The following is a 19,808-nucleotide window of genomic DNA, read 5'->3' as shown; positions in this document are numbered from 1 at the left end:
TCATCGAGTCCAACCATCAGCCTTATTCTACAAAGTTGTCCCCTACACCATATTCCTCAACATCTCACTCAAACAACCCTTAAACACATCCAGGGATAGTGACTCCACCACCTCCCTGAGCAGCCTATTCCACTCTCTGACCATTCTGTCTGTGAAAATTTTTTTCCTAATGTCCAGTCTGAACCTCCCCTGTTGCAGTTTACAGCCATTCCCTCTTGTTCTATTGCTAACTACCTGTGAGAAGAGACCAAAAATGTCCTTTCAGGTAGCTGTAGAGTGATGAGGTCTCCCCTCAGCCTTCTCCTCCTCAAACTAAACAGTCCCAGCTCCTTCAATAGATTATGTCCTTGTTCAACTAGGATAGGGTTAAGTTTCCCCAGCAGAGAGAGAAGGGGAAGGGATCTCCAGCTGGGTTATTCATATCATGATGACATCAGGTCCAGGGGCAGGAAACTTTGATTTTACTTTCTCTTTGGCTTTTTGGTGGCAGGACCCATGCGTCGGCTTTGTTCCCTGACCATTTACGGTATTTCTCTGTATATCGTTTGTCTTGTTCACTGTTATTGCTGTTTATTGTTGTTATCATTGCCACTGTTGTTGTTCAGATTGTTTATCACACTGTTGTATTAAATTTCTTCTTATTTTAACCCGGATTTGTGCCTAACTTCCAGCCTGACCAGCTGAGGGTGGGGGAGGGGCAACAGCAACATGCTCTCCTGTCCCGGCAGGGCCTAAACCACCACAATCCTCATAAGATTCATTCTCCAGGCCCTTCACCAGCTTCATTGCCCTCCTCTGCACTCGCTCCAGCACCTGGATATCTCTCTCATACTGAAATGCCCAAAACTGGACACAATACTCCAGGTGTGGCCTCACCAGTGCAGAGTACAGGGGGACTATCACCTCCCTACTTCTGCTGGTCACACTGTTTCTAATAGTACAAGCCAGGATGCCATTGGCTTTCTTGGCCACCTGGGCACACTGCTGGCTCATGTTCAGCCACTTGTCAATGAGAACCCCCAGATCCTTCTCTTCCAGACAGCTCTCCAGCCACACCTCCCCAAGCCTGTAGCCATGCAGGGGGTTGTTGTGGCCCAAGTGCAGGACCTGGCACTTGGCGTTGTTGAAGCTCATCCCGTTAACGCTGGCCCACCGATCCAATCTATCCAAGTCTCTCTGCAGAGCCTCCCTATCCTCATGCAGATCGACACTCCCGCTTAACTTGGTGTCATCTGCGAACTTACTGATGATACACTCTATGTCCTTATCAAGATCATCAATAAAGATGTTAAACAGAAATGGTCCCAACACTGAGCCCTGAGGAACACCACTTGTGACCGGCCACCAGCTGGATTTAGCTCCATTGACCACCACTCTCTGGGACCGTCCATCCAGCCAGTGTTTGATCCAGGCCATGGACAGCCAGTTTTTCTATGGGAATTCTATGGGGAACTGTGTTGCATGCTTTTCAAAAATCCAGGTAGACAATATCCACAGACTTTCCCTCGTCCAATAGTCAGGTCATCTTGTCATAGAAGGAGATCAGGTTTGTCAGGCAGGACCTGCCTTTCATAAACCCATGCTGACTGGGCCTGACCCCCTGGTTGTCCATTATATGACTTTTAATGGTACCTGAGATGACCTGCTCCATGACCTTCCCTGGCACCGAGGTCGGACTGACAGGTCTATAGTTTCCTGGATCCTTCTTTCTGCCTCTCTTGTAGATGGGTGTCACATTTGCCACCCTCCGGTCCAACGGGACCTCCCCAGTTAGCCATGATTTCAGGTAAATCATGGACAGTGACTTGGTGAGAACATCTGCCAACTCCCTCAGCACCCTTGGGTGTAACCCAGCTGGTCCCACAGACTTGTGTGCATCCAAGTGGTGCAGCAGGTCTCTGACCACCTCCTCTTCAACTGTGCTGACCTCAGTCCGCTCCCCCTCCTCATGTCCCAGCTCCTGAGGCTGGGTGTGCAGGGAACAGCCAGTTCCACTGCTAAAGACTGAGGCAATGTAGGCAGTGAGCACCTCAGCCTTTTCCTCATCCTTAGTTACCATGTTTATCTCTGCATCCCTCCTTTTGTTGTTAATGAATTTATAGAAACATTTTTTATTATCTTTAACAGCTGTAGCCAGGTTAAACTCTAGGTGTGCTTTGGCTCAACCTGGCTACAGCTGTTGAAGATAATAAAAGGCACCTGAATCATACTGCAAGCACCTGCATGGGAAACCTCTAACAGTATAACAGCATTTTTCTTAGCTTGACTTCCAGTCAAATTTGAGTCAATAACTGTTCACTCTCACTTCAATGAATGTTACAGTGGTGATTTTATTGTGTAACATTCTGAGTTTTTAAGGGGAAATCTGACTCAGCTATATCAGCAGCCAAAAGCATGCAATAGATAACCTTGTAGCATATCTGAGCTTTGTCTCTGCGGCATTGCTCAGGTTGATAAATTGTGGGAAACTATTTTCTCCACCAAAGGCGGCACATAGTAGCCTGAATTTGAAAAGTTAGGTATACTAAGTAGGAAGGAACTATTTTCACATAGCAACAAACCTACAGGAATGATCCTTTGAATAGTAATTATATGTATAAATCTATATCTATATACACACATAATGTTTTAATTGCTTGTATTATAACTGTGCAAATATCTGTCATTAGTATGTCCTTGGAGATATGCTGTGGTACTAATCAGATTTGTCAAGATGAGACAGTATCTTTCTATTCTCTCTTACGCATCATAAACTCTGACTGATATCCCCAGGGGAAAAAATGAGTAATATGTCATTTATGACTTGTTGCATGCACAAATTATTTTCATTTTGAATGTAGTAGGATAACAAAATGCTATTGATTTTGAATTTGACTTTAGGAAGATGATCTTTATTGCTAGTTATTACTTGGCAGATTTTTCCTCCTACTGTGAAATATTTGATATAAAGTTTATGTTTGGAGAAATGTAAGTTTTGATGTTTTTATAATATTAAAATAAAGTGTATAAATTCTATCCTACTGGATATACATTATTCATAAGCAGAATAAACATTCTATAAATAAGACTCAATTTCAAATAAGTAACAAAAACATGTAATATGCCAATCTTTTCTGCTTATACAGCACTGCTCTGTAGCAGAGCAGCTTTTCAGGGTTTGAAGGAAGGCACTGATCAGTGTCAGGATGCTTGTGCAGAAGCAAGCTTAGAAGGTAGAGCTAAAGGATGTACACAAAAGTGCAATACACTACATAATAAACAAAAGAAATAAAGAATGTTTAAGGGTATGAATCTGAACACCCTATGGATATGACAGATTAAGAATTAGGGAAGTTCTGAAACCAATATTGTCCTTCCCAGCTCTACAGATATGTGTGAGATACATAAAGGTCATTTCAGTATCACTTTAGAGTATTGATCTCACTTTCTACAGAAAAAGGAATGAAACCAATATTCCTTAGTATAAGGATTGGAAGACCTGTTATACCATCTTTTTTTTAGGGATAAATATATGTACCTATGGGTAATATCAAGGATCTAACCCTTTCTTCATTTATATCTTTAAGGATCTCAGTTTAATGATTTTCAAATAGAGGTTACATATGTGTTGTAATGGCATATATCTGAAAGTCTTCAACAACATTGTACCTTAGCTCTAGTCATAGTTTCCAAATGCATATTTGCATTTTCCATGTGAAAAGTGAAACTAAATTTGTTTACCTTTGTATAAAGCAGCTCCGTCACTTTCCTTACTTCTATCATCCTAGAAAATTATCAGTTTTATAGGTTGTATCTGCTGTGACAGAAGATAGGTGGTCTCAGGGTGAGAAGCAAAGGTATGAGCAAATTAAGTATCATCTGATTCTTTGAAATGTCAGATCTCTGTGTAGGCAAGGGTTCTTGAAATCACTGACATTAATTTAGGAGCATTGACATCATCACCCAGACCAGGAACATATGTAACATATTGTTGAATATTTTAACAGTAGCATACAAGCAAATACTGTAAAGTAAGCTAAGTGGAGACACTGTGCTCTTCTACTGTTTTTGACTGGGAAGCTATGAATATTTTTACTATAGTTATTGTATATATTGGAAAACAAATACCAACCAAGATTGTCTACGTTATGACTTTCTTTTGTAAAGAAGTGTAACCTGAGAACTTTCAAACGTGGTCAGGTTTCAAATACCACATTTTGGTTTGTGTCCAGAATTAGCATTTCTTAATACCCCAGGAAAAAGTCATACTGTTAACTGTCTGTTAAACATTTAATGTGTATCAACTGTTTACTAAGTTAACATATGTACTCACCTTTCTACCAGCCTTCTAGTACCAAATCTGTGCTTTCTGGAATTAAGTCTGCTCTGCAACTGTAAGTCTTGTTTCTTAGAAGATGCTTTCATTAAGTGAAAAATACTGCAGACAAAGATATTTAAAAATCTGCTACAATCCTCTTTGCAACTTGTAAGGCTACTGGACATGTAATTAAATAAAAAAATGATGTGTTTCTGTTAGATGAAATGGAGTATATACGTTCCTATTGCCGTTGATGCATGTCCTTGACAGCAAAATCCAGTCAAACCTCAAGTGGCATAGACGCATTAACTCCATTACATTCAATGGAAGTACACTTAATCACATCACCTGAGAATCTGGCCTACAGCCTGTAACAAGACAGTCCTTTGGAGGATAATAATCATAATAATATTTTATGCTTTCATCAATCACTCTCCTAGGTCTGTAGCTGTTTGTGGCAGACTAAAAAATGTCATATTATAATCAAAGAGACTGGTTGTAGCTATTTCACCAGGTTTGCTCCTAAATTAAGCTTACTAAAAGAGGCTTCAGTTCAAGAAATCTCCTTCCAGAAATCACAACAGCCTGTCTCTAATAATGTGATATTTACACTTATTTTAAATATTCTGACTACAGAGCAATTTCAAACCGCTCACATTCTTGACTTTTAGGCTGCATGCGTTACATTCTATTTCCTCTGCTTTGACTGTTTTCCTAGGACATATGTCTACAACCACGACAATAATAGATGGTAAGAACGGATCCGTTCCCTCATCATCCATGAAAGTGGGCAAGAAATCAGTTATGGAAGACCTCGTGACAACGTTCAGCTCACCAGCAGCATGGCTTCTTGTTGTTGCTCTGATTGTTACCTGGTCAGCAGTAGCTATTGTAATGTTTGACTTGGTGGATTACAAAGCCTTTGCAGGTAAAATTCAGCATATTCTGTTTGACATCTTGTATATTAAAGTTTAAAAATTTATTAAGGAATGTGTATTATGTAAATATGCACGTCTCTCACCTTCCTAGAGACAGCACAGTGTCTCTGCTGAGTTTACTAGGAGAGCAGATACTGTGAGAAATGTCAGAACATATTAGTTTACAGTTCATACATCTTTATAATTTAAATCTCTCCATTTTGTAGCCCATCCTCATCTTCGAAAATGTGTGTGTTGACAGTAATATAGTAAGTATATAAGCATATATGGTCAGATTTCTGTTTTGTGATTTCTATATAAAATTATTTCAAGAAAAATAAAATTAATTATTAATTCACATTTTCTGAAATACAAAGTCTTTCATAGTTGCCTTGTATATTGACATCAGCTTACAGAGTTCAATGACAAGAAAAATGCAAAAGATCATTTCTAAACTCGCTAATCCTAAATTAGTCTTCAAAAACCATATGCACAGAGGACCAGATTATTAATATCAGGTAGGTCACATCCTTGTGTTCAACAGGGCAATAATTTTAGCCTAGTTCAAGACTTGGCAAGTTGACTGAACAAGATCAAATTTTGGGGTAATATTGGTTACTGAGGGCAAAGATGAAAATGAAGTGAGTAGTACAAGGACTGTGATCGTGGTTGAGAAACTGGAAGAAAAGAATGGGGAACAGAAATTACCTCACTGCTAGTTGATTTTTATGCCTTGTAACTGGCAATGATGTATAATAAAAGATAAAATAAATTAACCACTTATGTTTGTAAAGGATGAGTAACGTTCAGCAAGCCACTTTGGCAGTAAAACTTTTGTGAGGTACAGAGCCTATAATGACTGAGAAACATGTATGTGAAACAGAAAACAAATTATTAAGATCCTTTTCTTTCTTAAATAAGAACTCCAGCTCTAAAGTTATCACATCTGTCACAATAATTAACTAGGAATTGAAATTCAGACTTCAGCCTTTTAATTCAAAACAAATTGACTTGATGTCTCAAAGTTAATTTCCTGGACTTTATTAGTTTACTGATAATCCATAGATTTTTGTCCTGCTATATATCAATATTGACCTCAAGATTTACATGAAAAGCTTTTGAGACATAGATAGATCTTGAAAAAACCTGACCAATCCAGGATCAGTGGATGACATGGATATTTGAAATGTGGAGAAAACATATCACAAACCTCTCTTAAATTTTTTGCTTCTCATCTGTCTTTGTTTTCAGAAGGAAGTCACTTAAGTCCCAGCAAAACATAAAGTTACTTTTGAGCCATCATCCTAAAACAGGCATCAGATTTCAGTTTGGACACTACACACTTAATGCTACAACATAGATATAAACTGAAAGAGAGAAACCACAATATTCTGCTTTTAATTTTTCATATTAACTATCAACCAATCAGTCAAGTTCTTAATATGTTTTCAATAACCAGTCAAGAAACAGGGAATAACTCAGACTAAACTCTTAAACTAAGCAATTCCTGAACTGGTTGTCAGCTCACACATGCTCAATATACTAGTCAGGATAATGCTAAGCAGTGAGAATCTGTATTTTTAAGGGAGACTGAAGGAAACTTTCTAAGCAGACGGAAATCTGATGTTCATGTTGTATTGGTTAAATGAGCTTAAATCCCACAAGTGTTGATGGAAACTGACATTTTCAGACCAGGCTGTAGAAACAAAATAATATAAAATGTAATCTGCAGAGTGAGTTTGTATTTTGTGGAGATCTCTGAGAGGTGATACTTTAGTATTTTGAGTTCATGCCTTTTCTTCTTTTCCTTTCCGATTATATTTCTGTTCCTAAGTGATTAATTAAGCAACGTTTCAATCAGGTCTCAATGGTGAAATGTTAAGAGAAGGAACTTATGTGCTCCTTCACACCAGGATTTATTAGACTGTTTACTGTATTTACAAAAATATAACAAAGACAATGTAGCTCTTATTATGACACTTGGGTTTCCACTCCTGAATTCCTACTCAGCCTGATTTTTCCAGGTTAAACCCACCGATTTATAAAAATTCCATGGAAAAAGTTGAAGATTTTGCATAGGACCACCAGATGACAGTTTGGCCCTTTGCCTCCAGTGGAGGCAAATTCCATCTTTTCCTACAGAAAGTAGAATTTGGAGCATATTTTTAAGTGACTCCTTAAATCTAAAACCCAGTGATATTTTCTCTTGGGTTTGACACTTCTTTGAACAAGCAGACCTGCTTTAAAAAAGTGAATATTTATTTTCAGGGCTGTAAATTTATTTTTGCAAGCATGATTAAAAATATTTTAGTAATTTTCAAATGTAAATGAAAGATTCTGAAGAAATTATATTCAACTGTATATTTTTTAATCTATAAAACACAGACTATTCAGTGTATTTTCTTTAAGCACTTGACTTTCATAAGTCAGTGCAGTTCTTTCCCATTTCTTTACCTGAAGTTCCATGAAGTTCAAGTTTAGAAAGTATGCATGGCATTTGAATGAGGCAAGCTGAGAGAGCTGAACTCGGCTACTCTAGAGAAGAGGAAACTGAAGGGTGACCTAGGAGCAGCCTGCAGTTTTTTGAAGGGCAGTTACAAAGATGACAGAGGACTCTGACCTACAGTCTCCCACCAGAGACTTCCACTATGTTTCTGTGCCAGAAATTACTGTCTCCATAGCACAGTCAATAGTAGTGACCGTACCTCACAGGACTGACTGCAGCAGAAAACAGGAGGAGGTTCACATAGTAAACCAGGCTGGGAACTGTGTGACTGAGGAATGTATATGGATTTGGTCCTCCAGATTACAGTACTGAGCTACTAGCCTCTGGCCAATAAAGTGTAATGCCCAAAATTATGAGTTACACAGAAATTCATGGAGCTAAGTAGAAGTACAACCCATCAGCAGAGTAGGGATTATTTTAGACTTGAACTCAAGCGTTGTTTTCTTATTTCAACAATTAACAATTTTGCTCTCATTATCTTAAAGGCAAATAATTCCCAAAAGGCATAATGAGTATATGTATTTTAGCTCTTATGTATTGTTTTATTAGTATACACTTCATGTTGCCTCTGTAGATTTTTCTTCTTGATTACTATGGCTTCATGCTCTTTTATAAGTAAACTATCAAGTCTGGGAATTTTGACAACTTATATAAGATGGAATTTGTCCCAGAAGTAACTATAGGAAAATGAGGTGTTTGGTTTCATCCTAAAACAGATGTCGTAAACTACTTTTTGGAGGGCTGTGTCTATTCAGTGTTTGAAAAGAACCAAGGAAGCCTGAGGGTGGATTACACTTAGGTTTTAGGGAGCTGAAGTTAGATTACATAAATTCAAGCTCCACTCATAGAAAGATTTAATATATATTTTGTCTAATTTTCCACATCCAGGACATGATTACTGTAAATTCTATAGTACTTTGTAGTATTCAGGAGGTGCTGGTTTTGATATAAAATATTGCAGGAGGATCCTGTGTTATGGGTTGCACATATAAAGCTGTGCCTACTTGGTGGTTATGTGTCAGTTTGTTCAGAGGTTAAAACAGACACGGGATCTGCAAGTCAGCTTTGGCAGCGGATTTTGACGAAAGCATTAGACAAGAATTGGATCAGTGCTGAAAGATTTGCCCCTGTTCTATCTACCCAGAAGAAGGAAATTAAATTTTACAGTGTTTTGCCTTAGTGTGTTATGTTCATTCCTTTGAGGAAAGAAATGAAAGCTTGCATTCCTATCATGTTGTATTATACAACTATAAACAAGACTGAAATATTTCTAATGTGGTATGAAGGTGACAAGCATTACAAAAGCCTGAGATAAGAAATTATGAATCTCATGCAGTATGTAGTGCATATGAATATGCAATAAGTAGCATACTGCCTTGGAAGGTCTCTTATACATTCTCAGTATTTTCAGAAATGCAGAAAAAGATTGATTTTGTTTTGATGTGTGCTTTGCAACAGTTTGTTTTTACTATCATCCTTTGTGTTAGAGAATACACCTTGTTAATTGGCTTCATAACTCATTAATGCATTTCATGCATTTCTTGTACACATAAATGGATTATATATTTTAATTGGTAAATGTAACTAAATAATTTAAGATTATTTTAGTCCTAAAGATTGATTGCCCAGGAATCCACATTTGCTAATGGACTAATAAAGTGTTCAGAATTCTCTGCCATCTCTGTGACCAATTACAGCTAATTAACACCACCCTAATTTCAGATCCAGAGTGTTCAGTATTCAGAGTAAATTGATAGTGATTTAGCCCATCACCTAAAGGCTAGACTAAATCAAACCTAATGAAACCTCACCAAATCTATGAAAAGCAAAACTATCCACAAAATAATCTAAGTGGAAACACAAAACACACACAGAGCACGATGAGCTTGCCATTTTATCATGCCTACTTTCATTAAAAAAGATCAGACTCTTTGTTGTGGATAATTCATTTTGCTCAACCATTAAAGAGGATTTTTAGAGACTTGCAGCAAAGACAGATCTCTGGAGGTAATGACTGTCAATGACAGGAATGGGGAACTAACAAGGCATGGAGGCATGGAGCTCCCAGCTCCACAAGAAACATCAGAGATTCCACTCAGGTTTTTTTTTTTTAATGATTTTTTTTTTTCTCCTTAAGTTAATAGCAAAACATCTGGCCAAATTCTTGTGGGGTCTTCCACACCAGCTTCTGACTAACACAGTCTGAATTCACCGTTTCTCTGCCTTAGCTTGTGGTCACTTCTATTACTGTCTTCAAGTCACAGAAAGCTTTTGGCTGGCCCTGGGTAGTCAGATGATATACCTATTAATATTCTCCAGGAGAGGAAAGCAAACAAACAAAAAATTAAGAACCATATATTCACATGAACATCTGTATTTTGGAGAAAAAAGACACATGAAAGTAAAGAACAGGACTCCAAACAGTTGACACATGGACATTTTTTTCCCAGTCTTCTGTGTGTTAAAACTGTAAAGTGCAAAACCTGTTAGGTGCAGAGTGATTGTTTCATTGTTAAGAGAAGTGGAAGTCAGCAAAATATGTCTATTCTACTGGGTTTATTTTCTTTTTTTGCATGGTGAGATAAGCATTTTTTGGAATATATACATCCATTTTTCTCCTGGAATATCATCACACTGTAGTCATTCTGTTGGGCTTATGGTCACTGGAAACTTTTAAGAACTGAAAAAGAAGAGTGTACTTATATTTATTCTTGTATTTTATGACAGTATATGCACTAGTATTAAAGCTGATAATACCTTTGCGCTTCTTCAGGAAAAAGAATACACTTCTGGCTTAGGTTAAAGCACCAGCAAACTTAATGGAACAAATAATTTTGTTTCTTGTTGCAAGAGGGGTTTCGAAGTTTCACCAAACTGAAATAATTGGTAAAAGTTTTTCCATACATGTAAAGCCCTAGAAAATATCTCCCACAGAACAAAAGAATGGGCTGTAGGAAAGGTGTTGGTCCTTGCTGTGCTCACCTTATTAAAACAGTACTATAGTCTTTTGAAATACAATTTTTACCGTATTTACAGGTGTCAATCCAAAGCATGAGTAAACAGCTTACCTATTTCTAAGTTCTTAATGAAATTCTTAGTTCAGTTATGTGGAACTTCCATTAATATACCCCAAACCTACAAACCAATTTTTTTCACTGTTTTCCATAATAAAAACAATTAAAGGGATTTAAACCCCGTATCAGTTTAAAGAAGAGCTGTCCAGATGGCATCTTATTTCCCATTTTTCACTCTGCAGCAAATCTCACAGCTGACATAAACCCCTAGAAAATGAGTTTATACTGGAAAGAATGACAGTCTATGAAGTACTGCAGTGCTGCAAGTACTGCGTTCATCCCAAATGGTTTAGCATATACAAGATGATAAATTGTGATAGATCAAACTTTGTGAGGTCATGAAGTTGAAAATACAAACTTTCAGAAACTGACTCATTGAATAGGGAAGGATCTAAGAAGAGAAATGTCTTGCACGCTTGAATACACTTCATGGGATACAAAACACAAACCAAATTTCCAGCCCATAATTGTGTCTGTGAAATTTCTAATTTTAAACAAACAAAGCCTGTAATTCATTTCAGTAACAAGTGCAGTAATGTAATTCATTGGTTATTTGCTGTTGAAGAAATCTAAATAATTCAACTAGAATCAACTACATGTAATATATTCTTTTCGGCAATAGAATATGTTTGTAACTTGTGAAAATAGCTGTGCCTTACTTAACCATGTTTTTACATTGCTCTGATTCGTACTGTATTATCTCACATCTACAATGTATTGTTTTTCTTTTTAATGAACTACAAGTTCTGCTTCATAACAGCAGCCCCACAATGTTCAAATAACTCCTCACTTCAGCCCTTAGCTGCTTCCTTTAGTCAAGCAACAGCTGAGGATTACATTATTACTAATGGTGTTTCTTCCTTTTTTTCATTGGCCTTTCTGGGGTTCATCCTGTTGCCATCCGCTATAGCCACCTATTCACAACATTGTGATGATCCCTGTTTACCACCTGGTAAAGACGTTCTGCCTGCAGTGTTCTGACTATATGTGTGTGCCCGTGGTCTGCTGGGTGGTGATAGCAAAGCATGGGCACGAGCAGTGTGCCAGGATGCCACAGCACTGCTTCTCTGCTAACCCCAACTCTGGCTGGCCGGAGCTGCAACGTTCATTGAAATAGCTTCCTCCTCATTTCCACACCTTGCTTGAAATAGATCTGCCAGCTAAGAGATGCCCTCAGCCAGGAGATTCCCAGGAAATGGTGGCAAGATGAAAGATACTCATTTTACCCTCATAAATGCCCTTTAAAAATGCTGCTGTACAATTATTCAACAACACTGCCTTTTAATCTGAAGTTAACATCTGTATTCTTAATCCAAGAATAGAATCCTTAGAATGAGAAAAAACAAAACTTCAGATTATTTTAGATAAAATACCTACATGTTTCAGAAAACATCACCTAACTAGGGTCTGATCCATCAAATCATTCAGCTGATATCAAATCAAGTCATATAAATTACATGTAAAGCCCATCCTAAATCTACATTCCTGTCTATGTGTATGGCTATATCAAAAGTACCTGAAATTACTTTCCACTTCATGTCACTTTGTGAATGTCTTTCTAAATTTTGGCTACTAAATTTAGCTTTCTAAATTTGGCTTTCTAAATTTCTAACTACTTTGTTCTCATTTTGGGTAAAATGCATTTGTCCACTTTCAGGTGAGGTTTTATCTATGGACATGACTTCAGTATAATCATCTAAGGCTGATATTAGAAAGAGACAGAGAAACTTTATACTGCAGACTGTAATCTTCATATTTACAATTTAAGTACCTATAAAATGGAAATTACTGGGTAATGTTGAGTCTGAGTCTTCTTTGGCATTGTTTTTATACTTTTTATTCAATATATTTGTAATTCAAAATTAAATTATTATTTTTATACTTAGAATTCAATGATACCCACCACAGTTTGTCTCAAAGCTTAGTGCTGTAAGCATGACAAGTCTATGGAATAGGAAGAAAAGACCTAAGCACACCTATTCTGATAAACTGGAATATCAGTAAAGATTTATGTCTGTATTGAGTTTTATTTGTTAGATTCTACTCTACAGAAAACCACAGAGTAAAATACTATTATTAATAACAAACAAAAATATATAAACTTTCAAATTAAAATACAGATCTCTACATTTATAAAATAATGTTTTAGTATAACTAGGATATGTTTTATTATCACAAACTAGTGTTAGGCGTTTGTATTTCATCAAACATGACAAATTCTCTGTCTTCATCAGCTGTACCTTGTCAGTATCAATGAATTAGATTATATCTCATAGATCAATCTTTACACCAGATAATTGCCTTCATTTGTAATTTAATTGCACTCAATTCACTGGAGTCAAAATATGTAATTGATGAAAATCTAACAATTATTAAGTAATTCACTTCAATTCATTAAAAAAACCCTTTAAAGTAGGTTGAACTCTGAATATATATTTAACTACTTGACAAGCAAAAAAGATTGATAGGAGACTACATTCTTGGCAGAATTATTAAGACTGGAATAACAACTGAAGTGATTTGCACAGATAAATCAATTAGTCACTTTTTGTTGTGCACTTCACAGGAATAAATTATGCAGACCATGAAACATAACCAGATTTGCTTGAGATGCTATAACAAATCATACCATGTGTTTAACCAATTCCTATTTCCAAAAACCACTGTTAAAGGACCCATTATTAGTCCTGATGAAAAAAAGGTTTCTTCTGTTTGAAAAATACCACAGTTTTACTGAAGCTGAAGTGACTTTGTCACTTTATGGAAATTATATTCTGTCCCAAGAATGCACCTAACACTGATTGAAGGACTTTGGAAATCTGTCATTGGTTGATTTCATAGAGTTGTGTCAAATGTGAGTTATTAATTACCATTAAATGTTTGAATTCTATTTTTAAATCAATCAGAGTTAAAATTGTGAGCCAAGGAGACTTCAAAACTGAAGAAATTAGTTGATCAGAATTCATGTTCTTACATTTTGAATCCAATTACTGTTTCTGTACCAGTAATGTTGTAGAGATACAAAGAATTGTAGCAGTTTAATTTTGATGTAATGATCATGAAAGACAGTTTTAAAATACACTGGAAGTTCTCAGAAGTATTTAATACCTACATTACATATTAAATTATTTATTGAAGATTTTGTTAAACAAGTTTGCATATGTTTAATAAAGAAAATCCAAACAAGCTTTCAAAGCTTCTTACAGATATCTACAAGGTCACAGGTAACAGACATTCTCCAACCAAATTCAGCTGCTTTACTACAATTAGATTCTGCTGAAAGGTAGTATACAAAGTCCTTCAATTTGACTGGGATTCTTTTTCTGTCAGCTTTAACTCTCAATTTTCAGCACTTTCCAGAGACTTTAGAATTAAAATTTTGAAGTCTGCACTAATAGAAAAAAAAAAAAAAAAAAAAAAAAAAAGGCAAAGCTGTTAATTATTCTCATAGCAGTGAAAGTATAAGCACAAGTAGATCTGAACTTTGACTGAACTGAAAAACATCTGTTATACTTTACCAAGCAATAAAAGACCATGACAAAATGTTATAGCAAAGCATTGTTGGTGGTATCAGTGTTGTTTTGGAATGCAAGTAATTTATTGAGGTGAATAGTCATATTGACCTGGAGTTAATTATGAATGTAAAGTTACAAATCTAAGTGCTTAGCCAAAGTGTACAATGACAAGAAGGTTTTAAATATAAAACACCACCACTAATAGGATCCATGTCACATACCTCAGTCATATGAAGATAAGGTGTCATGTCCACACTAATATTTCAGGCTTTCTTTCCTTCCTAGTCAATGGAAAAAGATGGGCATCTTTGGAAATTTATTCATATAACCCTAAAAAATATGCAGAGGAAAGCAAGAGACTTGCCTTCTGAAGGTCACAATATGTCTTTCTGCTTTGGCTTTTGAGGGAGTCTAGAAACCACCAGGGATTCAACATCTGGCTTTCAGGTACATTTGGCTAGATAGGACAATCTGAATCTAAGCTGTGACTAAATGAAATTACATACTGTCAACAAAATTCTTCAATATTAATTGCATGCTTCTTCCCTGATCTTAACCTGCTGAGTAACCATTCACTTCCTTTCTCCCCCTTCCTCCTTTGACAGACATCTAGTATTTTTCTACTACGTTATCTCAGAGGAACAATTGGCTCAGTCTCTCTTTACAAATTCAAAAAAACGTAGAACTTCACAGACTGTCTCTATCTGAGAAATATTCTGTATTTATAAAGACTCTTTGCAGTTTAAATTCAAGATCCTTCTCCTTCTACATCCAGCACAATAAATGCTATATGATATATCATATATTCATTACATTTTATACTTGTATATTAGGTACAAATTAGATATTACATACTACATAACATATGCTTTCAAGAGATGTATATTGTGAGCTTAGTTTTAAAATAATTTGTGTTCTAAGGTCTGCTAAGAAATGAAAAGCTGGACAAAGGACAGCTAATTCAATCTGAATGTGTTGAATCCAAGAGTATTCTAAAAAAATTCATCATACTGTACCTTTTACTGGACATCTGTAAATAGGAAAAAAAAAATCTATATTGCATCAAAATATCAAGCTCAAAGTTTGTTATGAAAATCTGCATTCTCTCAGCTTCACTCTTGAAGCAAGAGTATGAAAATCCTCTGGATATGGTTATCTTTCTTTGCATATGTGTGAGATAAATGACATTTTTCTCTCTACTTGTTACCCCCTGAATTGCTTCATTTCCATTGTTTCTTATGTGTTTTGTTCTACTAGGGAAAGAACCTGCTATTGTAAAAGTTGTGGGGAGAGCTAAAAGCATGGATTTGATCAGTAGTAATTTTCACTTCAGCATTACCCAGTGTGCTGTTCTTAAACATTTTAGGACACATCGATACTGTTACCACTATTTTTTTAAAATGTAGGAGATACAGCAGAAGTTAATCAGAAGATCTATGCACAGGGAGACAACTTCCCAGGTCTGTGGCACTTGCATCAAGACTGCAAGTGGATCTCACAGTATCTGTTTGTATACAAATCTTAATTTCGAAAATACCACTAAAGTGTCCTCTACACAGCCACAAAATGATTTTTCTAAACTTTCTATGTTAAACAAGATTTTAAACATGGGTCTGTTAGTGTAGGCATGATTGGAGAATTTCGCCTTTGGACACTTAAAATTTCTAATCCCTTTTCATAGTTTGCTATGAAGATGTTACGAATTAAAGACCAGGATATGATGTTGAGGGGTCTGATTCATCAGCAAAGATGGCTTGCCTTGGGGTGGTTGAAATAATTTCCTCTGCTCTTGATCTTGCCCTTCTCTGAGCATTTCTCTTGCCTGCCTGGGGGGACAGCTCTGCTACCTGTGAAGCAGTTCTTGAACTGCAAGTTGATAGAACAGTATATTAAAATAAATTGACACCAATTCTTGTTTAGTTTACAGCTGTAGTCCCTGAAGCTGAAAAGCCTGTGGCTGTAAAAGCAACTGAGCCATCCCTAACCAACCAGTAGGAAAAGGATATCCAGAGTGGAAATCAAGCCAGCTGTCCAAAGTTAAACCATCCCTGATTGTGAATCAAAACCTCACTTATGCTAAGACCCCTCTGGCCATGTCCATTCCATTAGTCAGCTTGGACTTCTTAGCACCTCTAGGTTAGAATAAAGTGCAAATGACATCAGGGGTCAGGTTGCAGATTTATTTTTAAATAGCCTAAATATAGATATTAATTCTCCTGGTAAACACTTCAGAAGAGCATTTGTGACAAATCAATTGAAAAAATAAAATCTTTACATCGCAATGCATGAGACCAATGTAAATAAATAAATACCTTAAATATTCCCTGTTATATTGTTCAGTCTTTCTGAATAGTGCACACAATAATACATTAAATGAAGAAATCATGCATATTTCTTTGCAATTATGTCATTTCATCATGGCACACAATTAATTTATTTGATGTGCTTGATTGTTCAGTAGCATATATCTATCTAATGCAATCTTCGAAAAAACATTAACCAAAATATTCCTTTGGTCTACATCGTTAGTAAACAGATGTAAAATAATAGAAAATAATCCTGGTCTTTTCTGTTTCAGATCAATTAATTAGAAATAAAAGGAATTATTCAGTGATACAATTATATTTTATATAAAGTTACTTGTATATTTCATTACAGCACTTTTAGAAAATAACTGTTCACACTTCTGCCATCAGAGAAATTGCTTCAAACCTGCACTTTGCCTGTCTGTAACCTGCAAGTCTGTGTGAGACTGTTTCTGATTACTGCTAAGATTTGGTTTGTGACTCAGAACACTGCACACAGAAGTAGTTCTGAAGAGACTTGTGTTTAACTTCCTATTAAAATATTTGCATAGAGAAAAATAGTGATAAACAGAGATATGGTTCCCATCTTTATACTCTTAAATTCAGTGTACATATGTCTATTAAAATTCCTAGGAACAAGACTAAGCCAACAACTCAAATCATATTTGCGGTCTACCTTCAATTGTCTACATTTGTGCAAAAACTTCACACACACAGGGCAATCATTCAGTCCACCATTTTAAGTACAGTAACATAGACTGAATGACAGTTGTCCCTCTTCCTAAGCAGTATTTGGTACAGATTTCAAGAAAGTAAATTTTACTGGACAGAAAATTCAGAAGAAATATTCTGTCAGAGGCCAGAAAGGTTCTCTGAACTACTATACCAGCATAAAGAGGGTAGGGAGAAATCTGGTGAAATCACAACTGGAAAAGCTTTTAAGTGTGTACTTGTATTACCCATTGATACTTCCTCTCCCTAGGTGGGGATACAGTGAGGAGCAGGGACCTCATGTCCCTTAGAGGTCCCAGGAAGCTGAAGCACATTTAAGTGCACAACTTCCTTGTTTGCTAGATTACTTGCCTACAGGAGCAGTAAGACCAGAACTAGTTAAGTATGCAGATGTGCACAAGCGTATGTGAAAGAAACTAGAAAAGTTTTAAGAGAAGAATGAGATACATAGGAGTACATGTTTGAAAGTATCTGTCTCTGTCACAATTTGGATTTACATTCCCCTTCATTCTGGACTCAGGCTTATTTTGGCCTTAGTATGCACAGCTTTCTTCTTCCCATTCATTACATGTACGCCATGGCAATGATAGGACCTGCATGTGGTTAAGCCAGGGCTCAGCAATTTCCTCAGCCAGAAATTCTGTAAAGGAGGGCACTCAAGAGGAGCTGTGACAGGAGGAGTGGGACACAGACAGCAATGAATCTTAATCAGGCATCAATAGGCAGAGGACCTGAGCCAGAGAAAAAAAAAATGGGCTCAAAGGAAGAGATTATCTATAAATATGAATATTTGGTAGAAACAAATCTATATTTATACATTGCCCAACCAAGCCTCAGAAGAGCCAGAACTTGGAGTGCAGTATCAGACCAAATTATCCACTGGATCTATAATGACTCTGTGAACAAGTACGGTAGGATGCAGTTTATGCCAGACTTGCACAGGAAGGAGATGTGTCCTCAAACCTTTGAATAACAAAAATTAACATTCACAATCTTTGTTTCTGTTGAAGGAGGTAGTATAATTAGTCCTGTATAAAATGAAGATTAACTTTAATCGCTGAAGGAGTATTTTTTTTTTTTTCAAATCACTTTTGTTTTAAACTCTGCACTCAGGAAGATCTGTTAACAAGCTCAGCACAGAACCACTGAGAATCATTCATGAGACATTGGAAGAATCCACTGATTGGCTTTATGGCTTTATTTCTTTACTGTCTGACATCGTATGGAGTGATGATGATGACAGTGATGAAGGTATTTGTAATGTAAAGACTTCTGTAACTGCTCTAACTGCTGTTTTAGATGCATTATGTTGGCTTACTCAGCTTTTAACCTCACAGACAAAAAGGTCAAACAAAATGAAAAGTGAACGTTGTTGCTAATAAAGCTTCTACTGGCTATTCCAATCAGTAAATTGGTCTCTTTGTTAGCTTTCATCTCATGTTTAATGTACCATTACAGAAAAGCTGTCAGAATTAAATATTACCATTAGTACATCTTGAAGTAAAGAGAACTAATTTATACAAGACTTCAAAGCTACAACCAAAATATGCATCAGGGTATTGCTTCAGAGAATGGCAATAGCTATTTTCTTTTAATCAGCAAGAATCTAAAGAAGCCCGGTAAATATACAAGATAGACCCAGAAACTTAGAACTTTTTTATTTTATGTATTGATGACAGGACAATATATTGAAACAAAAAAGAAGAAAGAAAAAATAGCATTTTGGCTGAACTAAGGGGAATTTCAGTGGCATATTGCAAATAATTCCATTTACTAGAAATTACGGTTCTGCCATTATAGTAACATTCTTAATATGAAATAATATGATAAAGGAAAATAAACTGATAACATTTCAAGTTTTGAAATTACTATCCTTCTGTTATAAAAAAAGTAGTTCCTTGATATGAGCAGAGCAGTAGTGGATCATCATGTCACATCATATTGGTCATTTTGACAAGCGATGAGTGTAGGAGTGACAACTTCATTTCACGGTAGTTTATTTTATATTCCATTTGGCTAGATCAGAATATAATTAAAAAGCAACATGTACTGAAACTGAATTCTACCTGTTTGTTCATAAACTTGAGATATTATAAAGTTTCTACCTTTTAAAAGTGTGCATGAGTTTTTTCTATTATCACTGATAGATATGCTGTTACATGTGAGTCTGTGAACTGAGCATCCTATTCTGAGATATGATTTACAACTATCAGAAAGCCAGTCTCTCGTATGGTTGAGAAACAGAAAAGGTGAAACATGGAGAGCTTGCTAAAATTTGAACAGTGTTCATTTTTATCACTTCAGAGCTCCCAAAGCACCAGCAAACTGTCAAATACTTGAGTGTGCAAGTGTTAATGCAAGTAGGAAAGGTCATAAAATACCTGACATACAAAAATTCAAGATCTGAATGATCACTAAGTGTTGGGAAACCTCAGTCCTACCAGCCTTTGGCCCAAGTGAA

The 19,808-nt window shown here is 36.2% G+C and overlaps 1 protein-coding gene across 12 annotated transcripts in view; it reads left to right on the top strand.

Moving 5' to 3' along the window:
• Nucleotides 1-19,808, top strand: part of TRDN (triadin) — a 244,997-nt gene that overhangs the window by 38,085 nt on the left and 187,104 nt on the right. For 10 of the 12 annotated variants that reach the window (XM_074896244.1, XM_074896239.1, XM_074896237.1 and 7 more), the window contains 3 exons: nucleotides 5,016-5,225; nucleotides 11,705-11,746; nucleotides 18,461-18,598. In XM_074896244.1, the coding sequence (XP_074752345.1) occupies nucleotides 5,021-5,225; nucleotides 11,705-11,746; nucleotides 18,461-18,598 (385 nt within the window). In that variant the 5' untranslated portion in view covers nucleotides 5,016-5,020. The remainder of the gene's footprint in view (nucleotides 1-5,015; nucleotides 5,226-11,704; nucleotides 11,747-18,460; nucleotides 18,599-19,808) is intronic. The other 2 variants (XM_074896240.1, XM_074896247.1) reach the window with 2 other exon arrangements.

This window comes from Athene noctua, chromosome 1 (genome assembly GCF_965140245.1).
Source record: "Athene noctua chromosome 1, bAthNoc1.hap1.1, whole genome shotgun sequence".
In the NCBI taxonomy this organism is placed as follows: Eukaryota; Metazoa; Chordata; class Aves; order Strigiformes; family Strigidae; genus Athene; species Athene noctua.
Note: the sequence above shows the minus strand (reverse complement) of the source record. Positions and strands in the feature narration are given on the sequence as shown.